Source organism: Nicotiana sylvestris, chromosome 8 (genome assembly GCF_000393655.2).
Source record: "Nicotiana sylvestris chromosome 8, ASM39365v2, whole genome shotgun sequence".
NCBI classification, from domain to species: domain Eukaryota; kingdom Viridiplantae; phylum Streptophyta; class Magnoliopsida; order Solanales; family Solanaceae; genus Nicotiana; species Nicotiana sylvestris.
Window position 1 is genome coordinate 7,431,077 of NC_091064.1, and position 12,786 is coordinate 7,443,862.

The 12,786-nt window shown below is 39.1% G+C and overlaps 1 protein-coding gene across 4 annotated transcripts; it reads right to left on the reverse strand.

Moving 5' to 3' along the window:
• Positions 1-799: 799 nt before the first annotated feature.
• On the reverse strand, positions 800-5,832 carry LOC104238030 (serine/threonine-protein kinase D6PK-like). Of its 4 annotated transcripts, none has more exons than XM_009792287.2 (3): positions 5,659-5,832; positions 3,705-4,697; positions 800-2,028 (listed from the first exon to the last, which is right to left on the reverse strand). In XM_009792287.2, the coding sequence occupies exons 2-3, from the start codon at positions 4,598-4,600 to the stop codon at positions 1,155-1,157; spliced, it is 1,770 nt and encodes a 589-aa protein (XP_009790589.1). In that variant the 5' UTR covers positions 4,601-4,697; positions 5,659-5,832; the 3' UTR covers positions 800-1,154. The 4 variants fall into 4 exon arrangements, with proteins under 4 accessions (XP_009790589.1, XP_009790590.1, XP_009790591.1 ...); XM_009792288.2 differs by having other exon boundaries at positions 5,570-5,832; XM_009792289.2 differs by lacking the exon at positions 5,659-5,832 and adding an exon at positions 5,354-5,520.
• Between the last annotated feature and the right edge of the window lie 6,954 nt (positions 5,833-12,786).

Sequence of the window (12,786 nt, forward strand, 5' to 3'; positions counted from 1 at the left end):
TTAATTTAAATTCGAATTTTAGAACTTTATCTATATTTGTATTTAACTAAAATAGTCAAATATAGAATAAAGTTACCATATACTATTGACATTTATTAGCTTGCCACTTGGCTTAACCATAATGTCAATTATATATGGTAACTTTCTTGCTTTAATATATATATATATTGTGAAAAACTTACTTCCATGCGATTTTAGGTCTACCATATCCCTTTTTAACACCTTCACTCACAATTGTTTCATACATACAAATTTTGCATATATATGCCGATGTAGGACATGCCCAAACCATCTCAAGCATAATGTAAGAAAAAGGAATGGGACAAGTTTTCGCCTCTAGGCTCTAACAATAGTATTTTGCTTTGTATACGTGTACTCAAAGAATACAGTATAGACCTCTACATTGAAACTAACAACAAGAATTGAAGTATCATCAGTCGAAGCTACATTTAGAAGCATTACATGAAAATCATTTCTTTTTTCCCTTATGAGCGTTTGGTATGACGAAAAGAAAATATTTTTTAGGAGAAAGTCATTTGGTATGACGAAAATTATTTCCAAGAAAATATTTTTTATGAGAGTCGTTTTTCTGGTGTTCGGTTACCAAAATATATTCTATCTAAAGTGAAAAAATGACTTCTATAGTTATATTACTTATGGCGGGAGTCATTTTCCTTGCAACTGATCTTGACTTCTAACTTCATATAACTTGCTCCAACTAACACTATATGTTTGTGCTGCGACACAAAATACAAACTTGGAAAACTTTTGATAGTTCATGAAATACATCCAAGCAACATTTGCACAAACATGTAAATTTGAACTGCTTATTAACTGTAAAATTCACATTATCAGTTGGTACATATAACACTTACAACAATTTGCCATACAACAAATGGTAACTGTTTAATAAGAACAACAAACAATATATAATCATCAAACTACCAAAAAGAAAAAGACCCTGATTTGATTCGACATCTTTACTTCACCAGGTAGGGGTAACGCATGCATACACTTTACTCTCCCCAGACCCTACTTGTGGGGATTATACAGGGCTTGTCGTTGTTGTTGATTCGAGATCTTCCAAATATTGTACAACTCTGTATGTTTCACTAACAAAAAGAAGACAATTGGCTTTTCAAAGAAACAAAATATTAAAAGAAATCAAATTCGAGATAATTATCAGAATTTTGCTGGTTTCGGACAGGTACGGCCACAGGTTTCTCACTCGTCGATGTTGGCGGAGCTGAGATTCGCTCAAACTCAACAGGCCTTGGGATCTCGGGAGGACTTGCACAACGAATCAAAGCCCAGTTTACACCTTCAAAGAAGGGATGCTGCTTAATTTCTGTAGCTCCTCGTTTGTATGCTAATCGATGTTGTGGCTCTTTCACGAGCAAGCCTCGTATAAGATCTCTAGCTGAAAAACTTACTACTGGAGATTCTGGAAACCGGAGGGGTTGACCTACAACATTGAAAAGTGTAGCTCGATTTCCTGATCCTTTGAACGGCGTCTTACCAAACAATAACTCGTAGAGAAAGATGCCGAAAGTCCACCAGTCCACTGCACTCCCATGCCCTTCGCCTTTGATTATTTCAGGTGCCAAATACTCGTGGGTCCCAACAAAAGACATTGAACGTGCTCCTGTAGGTTCAGCCATAAGTTCTGGTAATGGGCTAACTTGGTTCCCTGTATCGTTTTTAGATTTCTTTTCTTTCTTCGACTTACTAGAAAAGAAGCGAGGACCAAAACACGTTGTAGGGACCGCACATGACGGCTGGATACAGGAGGGCTCAATGCATGCCGGCTGAACACAGTAACCAGAATTCTTCTGGAGTGGCTCCGCATCGAGAGATGACAATTTGACAAGTGTTGGACTCACAGCACAGCGAAGGGAGAGATCAAAATCGGATAGCATTATGTGTCCATCTTCTCTAACAAGCACATTTTCTGGCTTGAGGTCTCGGTAGACAATGCCGAGCATATGGAGATATTCCATAGCAAGGAGGATCTCTGCGACATAGAACCTGCAATTTTGAGATAAAAATTAATACTTCATAAATAATACCAACAGAGTCTAAAACAACCTTTTTTTCTTCGATGAGCTTGTAAATATATCAAAGGCAAGGTTAGAAACATCTTGTACAAGATTGCACCTACCTTTGGTTAGCATTGAACCCTTTTTTTTTTGTAAGCATTAACCCTTCTAGGATCTTGATCAAAGAAAATAAACAGAATGGAATGGACTACATCATTGCTTCAACTAAAGCGTCGTATGTGAAGACAGAATGTCCAGGACTACACGAAACATTGTACAAGAAAACATAGAGAGAGGTCATCATTGCTTCAACTGACAAGCGTCACGATGTAAAGACAGAAAGTCGATTAGTTCAATCTTTTATTTTTATTTTGTATATTGTTTTGAGATGAGCTTAAATGGAGTGGCATGGACACTGAAGATACATATAGTTGACCCCGAGGATACATGCAGGTGACCCTAAATGCTTAGGATGAGGCATAGTTGTTGCTTTGATAAGTATGTCTATCAGTTAAATATATGAAGAATGGCGACTATATTTTAGGGGTGCACAACCACTATGTTATTCGTTTTGGTAAAATATACATAGGATATGCCTGATAAACAGTATCTGGTGCATATTTTGGCTTTTTATTTTTTTTATAATTACAATTTTCATACGAGTAACTCCGCTAGTTGAGCTTGCTCACATTGCCGGTTCCAAGTTAGGATAAAAGAGTAGGGTTGTGGTAGGCTAGAAGCCAGCGTAAAACTTGCCAATTCATAATGAATCCTCATAATATTTTATTTGGATGATGATATGGATTGAGCTAAAATGGAAGTGAGGATTCATAGGGCAATCCGAATTTTTTTTGAATAATATTCAAGAAAAGATGCCAAGCTACATGAAACAGATTTCCGGAAGTCCACAGAAAAATTATTGCTAATTGACCGAAAAGAAAGATCTTGTTGTTTCTTCAACAATTTCTGATCTCTAGTGGACCTCTCAAAAACAATATGCTGAAATTCTCAGACACCAACTTGTTTGAGACTGAGGCGTAGTAGTTGTTTTTGCAAAATTTTCATACGAATATCCTAAAAATTATGGACTGGAAGGAACACTCTGCGGCACGAAAACATCGGGAATCAGAGGCGAAATTTGTTGGATACAACAAAAGAAACATCAGGAAATGACACACTGACTAAAACGGCTGCTGCCATATTGGTTTTAAGAATCAAAGTTATGGAGGAACTCTTGAGTTTGCTAAGATAAGGAGGAACTCAATATCACTGAGTGAATAAAGCTAAAAATAAAGAAAGAGAAAACTGCCATGAGATAATACCGCAATGCAAATGGTCCAAAAATGCCAGAAAACAAACGATGAACCAGGTATGAAACATCATACAAGAATTTTAGGACCTTCTGGTGTTTGGGCAGAAGGCACGAGTTTCAATTTCTTGACCAATGGCATTCAGAATCTAAAAAGAAAATTTACAGAATTCAAAGCTTTTCCATCCTGTTATAACTTTTATACTGCATTGGAAGCTATTTCTATCAAAGTTGTAAAAATTATCTCTATAATAATAGAAACAAGGAGATATTGCCTAAGTTTGTGAGGTTTTAGATCAAGTAATTATCAAGAAAATAAATTAATCAATAAAGAAGTTTCGGGTAAGTAATCATACTTCACAGCTTGTTCAGAAAAATGCTTTCCTGGTTGCCTCTGCCGAAGTGTATGCAAGTCACCTCCCGGGCAAAACTCCATTACTAGACATGAAAACTTTTCTGTCTCAAAATGGGTATATAACGTCGGCAGAAATGGATGGTCCAAGGACTGCAATATCTCTCTCTCCGTTTGAGCACGCAGCAATTTCTTACGGCCAGCTAATGATGCTTTATCCATAACTTTCATGGCAAAATAACACTTTGTTCCACACAACTCCGACAGATAGACGCTTCCAATATCACCACTTCCCAACTTCTTTAGCAACCGGAAATGTCTCAAATCCAACCCTCCATCTTTAGCTCGGATAGCTTGAATGGCTTCCCATCTCGAGTCATTAGCTTTGTGAGGTTTACTAACACTGCTGCTAAAGCTGCTGCAGCAACTTTCATCGCTTACGTCGGTGCTTGTGCTTCCCCTACAGATGCTGCTCTTTCCACTCTCAACGAGATCAGCTTGATCACTAACTTTGGCACTTCCACTTGTTTTTGTTAGGCTACTAGCCCCATCATTGCCTCTGGCTGAGGCTGAGCTATCGTTGACAGTTTCATTTTCTGAGCCCTTTGTGTCAAAAGGCGTGGAAACTGCACCAATTGGAGCATGTTTCAGATTTCCCAAATATAAGCTCGAATTAAGCTTATCAACCGGTAAGTCGGCAGATTCTGCTTCTGCCGTAAGCTGTTTAGATGCAACTTTTCGATCATTGCTTCGTAGCTCTTTGGATGGTGTGCTCTCAGGCTTGCCACTCTTTGAAACTTGAGAAGGTGCTGACGTCCGAGAATTATGTTCTACTGCATGACTTCCAGTTGACTTCTTTAGCTTTTCCAGTGAACTCTTGACAGAAGGTGTTGACGCCATTAAAATGAACAACAATTCCTCAATGCAGCCAGGCCGACCAAACCCATTACTCAGCTTCCAACAACAGCATAAAAGTTCCCAGATTGAAAGTATGAAACTACATAAACACAATCAAGAGACAGGAAGTGAACTTGAATGCCTGGTTATCGATAGGATCAAGTAAAGGACAATAAATTAAGCTAACTTCAACAAACTCTTATAAAGTGGAAAACATATAAAAGAAACTAATAAACGAAAACGGCACTTATGAGAAAAAAAATAGATCTACATTAAGTAACAGGACAATCAAACTGGGATTTCTATGATTACTTCAAAGTCCACAATTTCCTAATCCACATTCAACAAGCAATTTATTCAAAGATCCAAATCATAAGTAACAACAACAACAACTATGCCTCAGCCCCAAACAAGTTGGGGTCGGCTATATGAATCCTCACTTCTCCATTTAAGCTCAATTCATGTCATCCTCATTACACAAATCATGAGTAACAACAACAACAACAACTCCTCAGTTCCAAACAAGTTGGAGTCGACTATACAAATCCTCACTTTCTCCACTTAAGCTCAACTCATGACATCGTCATTACACAAATCATAAGTAACAACAACAACTACACCTCGGTCTCAAACAAGTCGGGGTCGGCTATATGAATCTTCAATTCTCCATTTAAGCTCAACTCATGACATCATCAATACCCAAATCATAATTAGTGCAAGAAAACGCCTAAGACAGATAAAATCCCAGTGATTTACCTCAAAAGGCCAAATCTTTATTAAAACCAAGAATTGAAACAAAACACCAAATCAAAAAAATGCAGACTTTCAGCAACATAGCATAATATAAGAACAACCCCACATAAATAAACAAGAAAAGCAGTATAAAAGGGTCAATGAAAAAGCAAACAGATCTTGAGCCAAGACCTAAACTTTTTTTCAAAAAAACCCTAAAAAAAGGATACAAAAACTTACCCAGAAAGACCCAGATGCTAAAAAACAAAGTCCCATCTAGGACCATTTGAAAAGTGCAGGGGAAAAAAAAGCAGACTAAAGAATAGTACCTGAAGTGTCAAAAAGATCAGAACTTTAGGGTTGTTTTTTTCTTTTTGCTTTAGCAATGGGGAAGTAGAAGCACTACTGTTGACAGAGATAAAGAGAGGGGACCTCTAATGAAAAAATGTGTGGAGAGAGAAGAAAGCAAAAGAGGTGGCAAATGCTTTTGAGAGTGTAAAGAAGCCAAGGACTTTAACAATTGTATTGGGAAGAGAGAGAGAGTTCTTTTTTTAATTTTCTACTTGATGTTTGTTATCCATTTTGGATTAGGCCCGTTTGGCCAAATTGCAAAAATCAGTTTATTTGTGAAAAAGTATTTTTCTCAAAAGTACTTTTGGTGAGAAGCAGTTTGTGTTTGGCTAATTAGTTTGAAAAGTACTTCTGAGCAGCAATAAGTGTTTGGACAAGCTTTAAAAAAACTGCTTTTAAGTGTATTTTTCTCAAAAGTACTTCTCAAAAAAGTGTTTTTGGAGATAAGCTACTTTTTTCTGCCTCCCCAAAACTGCTTCTGCTTCTTCTCAAAAGCACTTTTTTTCCTTCCAAAAGCTTGGCCAAACACCTCAATTTTTGGCCAAAAGTGTTTTTGGCAAAAAAAAAAAAGCACTTTTGACCAAAAAGAAGCTTGCCCAAACAGGCTATAATTCAATTTTGCATTAGAAAGTCCTATATTGAGTTTCAACTAAAATCGGATTCAAGTCGGAAAGTCTCACTTTAGGGGAGTAACGTGTTTCGTATCAAAGGCGACTTCATACTTGTTCAAATACAAAACCTTCAATTAAGGATGAAGAACTAATCATTTTACCGCCAATTTCAGCTACGAGTTCGGCCGAATTCAATTGCTTTACCTTTGCCTCTATATTCATCTTAAAAAACATACTCGGTTAAATATGTATAAATTATTAATTTAAAATTTAATAACTTATATACACTAAAATTTCAAACTCATAAATTTTAAATGTTGGCTCGGCTTGTGTAGAGAGAGAGAGAGCATTTTTCTTTTTTTGATTTTTCATCCGGTGTCTGGTACCCGCATTGGAGTTCGACTATATCCGGATTCGCATCGCGTAGGGTCCCATTCGGAGGAAAGCGCTCCCTACCAAGTATTTTTTTTATACCGAGAGTTCAATTATTTGATTGTATTTTGTCTCTGAATCGACATGTGGGCCACCACAGTCTCCAACGGTCCAACCTGTCTCTCATGCTTCCAGTTTCAGATTATTAATGTAATTAATTAAGGGAAAACTCCATCTTTTCCACTATGGCACTATCCACTTTATCCAAAGATTCGTCTTCAACCTAATATTTTTTTTAATTAATGACAATGGTCTGCCAAACATTCAGACGAGATGTTGACCATTGGATTAAAGAAAATGGAAAAGGATTAAATTGCTATGTACTATTTAATTTATGAATTTTGTCCTCGGTTAGATTTTTAAATTTAGTACTCTCTCCAATTCATTTTATGCAACACAATTATTATCTGGAGAGTCAAAAAGATTTTCTTTAATTATAATTTTTCGTATGTCTTTTAAAAATTTGAATTGTTAATTATTGCGAGATATAGTATTTTTTATGTAGTTTTTAAATATGTAAATTTTATTTCAAAAATTTGAAGATTCCATGTACCAATTCACACAAAAGGTTAAATAGTTTGACCCTCGTACTCCAAATTCAGTCATATAAAGCAACATGGAAGGAGTATTATCTTCATTGATAGGAAACATCTTATTTAGTCCTTGACCCTTAACGGAGCCCTAAACCAAGAGGTAATTAAACCATAGTCAAAAGTTAAGAGATAAATATCGATCTTTTTTTCTCGAGGAATTTGAACACTTCAAATCCATCGACTTCACGGAAGAACTTTGTTAATTGCAAGGGCAAATATGAGACGATTTACGAATGTGGACCAATAGTGTGATGAATGGCAAAATTGAACAATTTCGATTAAGTATATGAGCAATTTCCAAGTGTACACTTAGATGCGATCCAAGAAAGTAATATCCTTGAGGCAGCAAATCGTCTGAACTTGAATGCAGCTGAAATGGCAGGCAAGGCCATTTCTAAGAATTTTGTAAAATGAGTTTAAGTTATATACACTGTTAATAAAAAAAAATAACTCTATTTTTTTATGTAGTTTGTGTATAAGTCAAAATTTGCCCTAAGGGAATTTAGCATAATGGGGAATTAAGGAAGATGAAGCGGCCGAGGTCGACTAGTAAACGGTGAGATTCGTCGTCGGGCAGTTAACGATGGTCGAGGTCGAGCACCAAAGATAGAGTACTAACGACTAGTTTTTGTAATAAGACATTAAAGAGAATATTCCATTGAATATTCTCTGTACTTGTACTATTAGGATTGATTAGAGATATGTCCTATATAAATAGAAAAGGAGATAAGGGGACAGGACATGTAACATCCATTTGATAAGAACACTTTCTGAGAAGAAGATTCTCTCTCCGGAAAAGATACAAACTCTACCTTTTTATTAAGATTCTATCATCCATTATTTCATATTTTCCATCAGATTCGAGAATAGTTCCAATATTTGAAGATTTGTCTGTCATTTATCACTGTCAGAAAGAAGAATTATTCACCTCATTTACATTAGGTGAAATATTCTCCTTATTTACATAAATACTATTTATTGCTATTTATTGTTCAGTGTTCCTCTATCATTGTTTGAATCTTTCGGAAGATTAAATGCACTGTGACGTTCCGACCGGTCATCTTAAGAATTAAAGCCCTGATCCCCTATTAAATGCTTTCCCCAAGTTTATTTCTGCTATTTTGATTTGCCGGGATGTTCGGTTTTTAAGTTTCGGAGAGTTTTGGGACACTTAGTCCCTAAATGAGAGCTTACGTGTTGGAAAGTTGACTGTAGTCGGAATGGTGTGAAGACGGCCTCGGAATGGAAATTCGATGGGTCTGTTAGCTCCGTTGGGTGATTTTGGGGTTGGGAGCGTGTTCGGATTGTGTTTTGGAGGTTCGTAGCTAATTTAAGCTTGAAATGCCGAAAGTTGAATTTTGGAAGTTTCCGGTTCGATAGTGAGATTTTGATCCGAGGGTCGGAATGGAATTCCGAGAGTTGCAATAGTTCTGTTATGTCATTTGGGATGTGTGTACAAAATTTCAGGTCATTCGGACGTGGTTTGGTTGGGTTTTGATCAAAAGAGGAATTCGGAAGATTTTAGAAACTTAGGCTTGAATCCGATGTGTTTTGTTTGTTTTGATGTTGTTTGAAGTATTTTGAAGATTGACACAAGTTTGAATAAGGTTTTAGGATATGTTGATGTCTTTGGTTGAGGTCCCGGGGGTCTCGGGATGAATTCGGATGGTTAACGGAGAATATTTTGGAGTTGAAGTTGTGCAGCAGCTGGTCTTCTGGTATTTTCACATCTGCGGTTTGGGGAACGCAGATGCGGCGCCTCAGAAGCGGCTAAGAGGCCGCAAAAGCGGAGTTTTGGCCATCTCTTTAGAAACCGCAGATGCGGTATATTTTCCGCAGAAGCGGAATTTGGCTATCTTCTCAAGAACCGCAAATGCGGTTAAGAGTTCGCAGAAGCGGAATCGCTCATGCGGTTAATGTTCCGCAGATGCGAGAATTGGGTCCTTAAGTGAAAGTTGCAGATGCGATATTTGTTATGCAGAAGCGGGACCACAGATGCAGTCCCAGGACCGCAGATGCAGTCCCAGGACCGCAGATGCGGAAACTGCTGGGCATTATTTTAGAAGAGGTTCCGCGACTTGGGGGTTTATTTCCATCATTTCTAATCGTTTTTGGAGCTCTTTGGAGGGGATAGAAGAAGGATTCGAAGGTAATCGCTTGGAGGTAAGATTCTTGGTCTTAAAACTCGTTTCTAATGTGAAATCTACCTAGTAAATCATGGAATCTAGATCAACAACTGAAGAATTAAGGCTTGGGATTTAAGAGGCTTTAAATGAGGATTTGAGGGGCCAATTGAACTTCGATTTTAGTGTTCTTGTTATGCATAGACTCGTGAGAGTATGAGGATTCTGAAAATATAAATTTTACCCGATTCCGAGGCGTGGGCCTGAGGGGCATTTTGGTCATTTTACCTAATTTCGCGTATTAGCTTAGAATTTAATTGTGGAATCAGTTACTTGAGGTGTTATTTACAATATAAAATTAAATTGAATAGATTTGGGCTATTTGGAGTAGGATACTCGTGGCAAAAGCGTGATATCGGGTTGATTTGAGCTTGTTCGAGGTAAGTGACTTGTCTAACCTTATGTGGGGGACCTTCCCCTTAGGATTGGTATATTTGGTAACTGAATTGCATTGTGCGTGAGGTGACGAGCACGTGCTTGTGCAAATTGTTGGAAACCCGATTTTCTTAAAGTATTCATTATCATGTTTCTTTTCCTGCTTTTATTACTTGCACTATTAAGCCTGTTGTTAGCTTCGAAAAGCATGTCTAAGTGATTTAATTACTTTAATTATTCAATCTGTTTATCTGAACTCTGTGCAACATGCTAGGCTAGAATTATCTATTGCCTTAATATGAAATTCCCTTCTCTGAATATTTTCTTGCTGCCGTTGTGTTTTTACATTGGGAGTACGGATGTGGGATTCCAGTAGCTCCCCCTTGTCTGTTTACTTTGAGACTGCGGGTTAGATTCCCGATAGATCCCCCTGCACATTTACTTTGGGACTGCGGGTTAAATTCCCGATAGATCCCCTTGCACAGTTATATGGAATTATGGGAATGCACATGGTAGATTCCCCCAGTACTGGGTATTTATATTTGAGGACTACAGATCAAGATTTCCGGTAGATCCCCCGCGCATTGATAGTTGGACTACGGAACGGGATCCCGAGAGATCCTTCAGACATATATATGATGGACTACGGGACGGTATCCCGGAAGGTCCACTAGATAGTTGTAATTGGGACCACATGACGGTATCCTGGAAGGTGCCCCGGTTGTTATCTTTGTGTTGAGCTGTATTTTTTTCCGTGGTTTGTTTATCTCTGTTCTAGTTGTTGTGAGTTCTTTCAATTCTATGTTATTTCTTACTATTGCACTTATTTATACCGTTTTATTCGATATTGTTAACCCTTATATTGTATTTAACCTCAGTAGGGCCCTGACCTTCCTCATCACTACCCGACTGAGGTTAGGCTTGACACTTACTGAGTACCGCTGTGGTGGACTCATGCCCCTTTTTCGCATGTTTTTTCATGTGCAAATCTAGGTACTTCTACTCAGGCCTACCATCCTTGAGGGAGACGACTACTTAGAGACTTCGAGGTATATCTGCTGCATCCGCAGACCGAGGAGTCCCTTTCTATTCCTGCTTTCTAGTATTTAGCCCTTCTGTACTTTCTGTTCTTATTAGACAAATTCCGGAGTTAGAGTTATGTAACATTTCTTTTTCTTAGCTTGTGATTCGTGGGTTTTCGGGTCTTGGATTTGGATATTGGGTTTGAGATTTATATATATGGTGTATGCCGAGCGGCACATTTAAACACTGTTATTACCTTATTTCTGCTTTTAAATTGTTTACTTCCACAAATTTTGGTTTTCTTTCGCAATTTAGGCGTACCTAGTTGTAGAGACTATGTGTCGTCATGATGGTTTATGGAGGGCGAACCGGGGTCATGACAAGTTGGTATCAAAGCCCTAGGTTCATAGGAGTCATGGATCACAAGCCGATTTATTAGAGTCTTGTTGATCGGTACGGAGACGTCTGTACTTATCTACGAGAGGCTATGTAACTATTAGGAAAATTTCCACTTCATTTGATTCCCTGTCGTGCGAGATTTTGACATCACGATCCTAAATTTCTTCTTCTATTCTCTCACAAATGGTGAGGACATGTGCTACTAGGGATGATCAGACACCCGTGCCCCCTACGAGAGCCATCAAAGGTTGGGGTCGGGGTAGAGGCCGAGAATGCGCACGTGGTAGAGCCAGGGCACCCCCGCGAGCTGCCGCCGAAGAGCCACCAACAATTCCAACCAGAGCCCAAACATCGGATACGCCTACTGCTACTACTACTTCAGCACTTAGGAGATATTAGCACAGTTTCTGAGCATGTTTGGTACCTTAGTTTAGGCGGGGTTGATTCAGGTGGTACCAACTACTTTACAGATCGGGGGAGGGACCCAAACTCCCGCTGCCCCCACTCCAGAGCAGCGAGTTCCTATTGGTCAGGTTCTAGGTGTCATGGCGACACAGCATGTGGTCCCAGTTCAGCGAGTAGTGAGGACCTCTCATTAAGTAGGGGATAGGTGGGTCCAGGAGAGAGAGGACAGACGAGGTCAGGAGGGAGAGTATAAGGGAGTGAGTGGACCTCGTAGACTAGGGAGGCCCACTGATCCTTATTTTGGAGGAAGAGTACGGCATGGTAGAGGTTTTGGGGGTCAGCCAGCTCAGTTTGCATCTTAGATTTTACGCAGTGTTTCAGGTGTTCAGGGGTCTTGAAGTACCCGTACCGCACAGTTTCCGCTGCCACATCCTCCTAGAGCTTGTTTTGAGTGTGGTGACACACGCCACGTGGTGAGGGATTGTCCTAGACTTGGGAGGAGTGCACCTCCACAGACTTCTCAACCACAGTATGCCCCAAAGAGTTCTCAGGTTGTAGTTATAGACTAGTTGCTAGCCCACCTGCTCAGCCAGCTAGAGGGGAGGCCAGGCCGGATACTATGCCCTTCCTGCCCGTACCGAGGTTGTTGCCTCTGATTCTGTCACCACAGGTATTATATTGGTTTGCCATAGAGATGCATCGGTTCTATTCGATCCAGGCTCTACTTACTCTTATGTGTCTTCTTATTTTGCTCCGCATTTGGGTGTACCTCGGGATTCTTTGAGTTCCCCTGTTTACGTTTCTACTCCTGTGGGAGATTCTCTTGTTATGGACCGCGTTCATCGGTCGTGTTTGGTTGCTCTTAGTGGTTTTGAGACCAGAGCGGATTTATTGTTGCTCAGCATGGTAGATTTTGATATTATCTTGGGTATGGACTGGTTGTCGCCCCATTATGTTATTCTTGATTGTCACGCCAAAATCGTGATGATGGCTATGCCAGGTATACCACGTGTTGAGTGGAGGGGTACTTTAGATCACACTCCCAGTAGAGTTATTTCTTTTCTTAAAGCTCAGGGTGTGGTTGA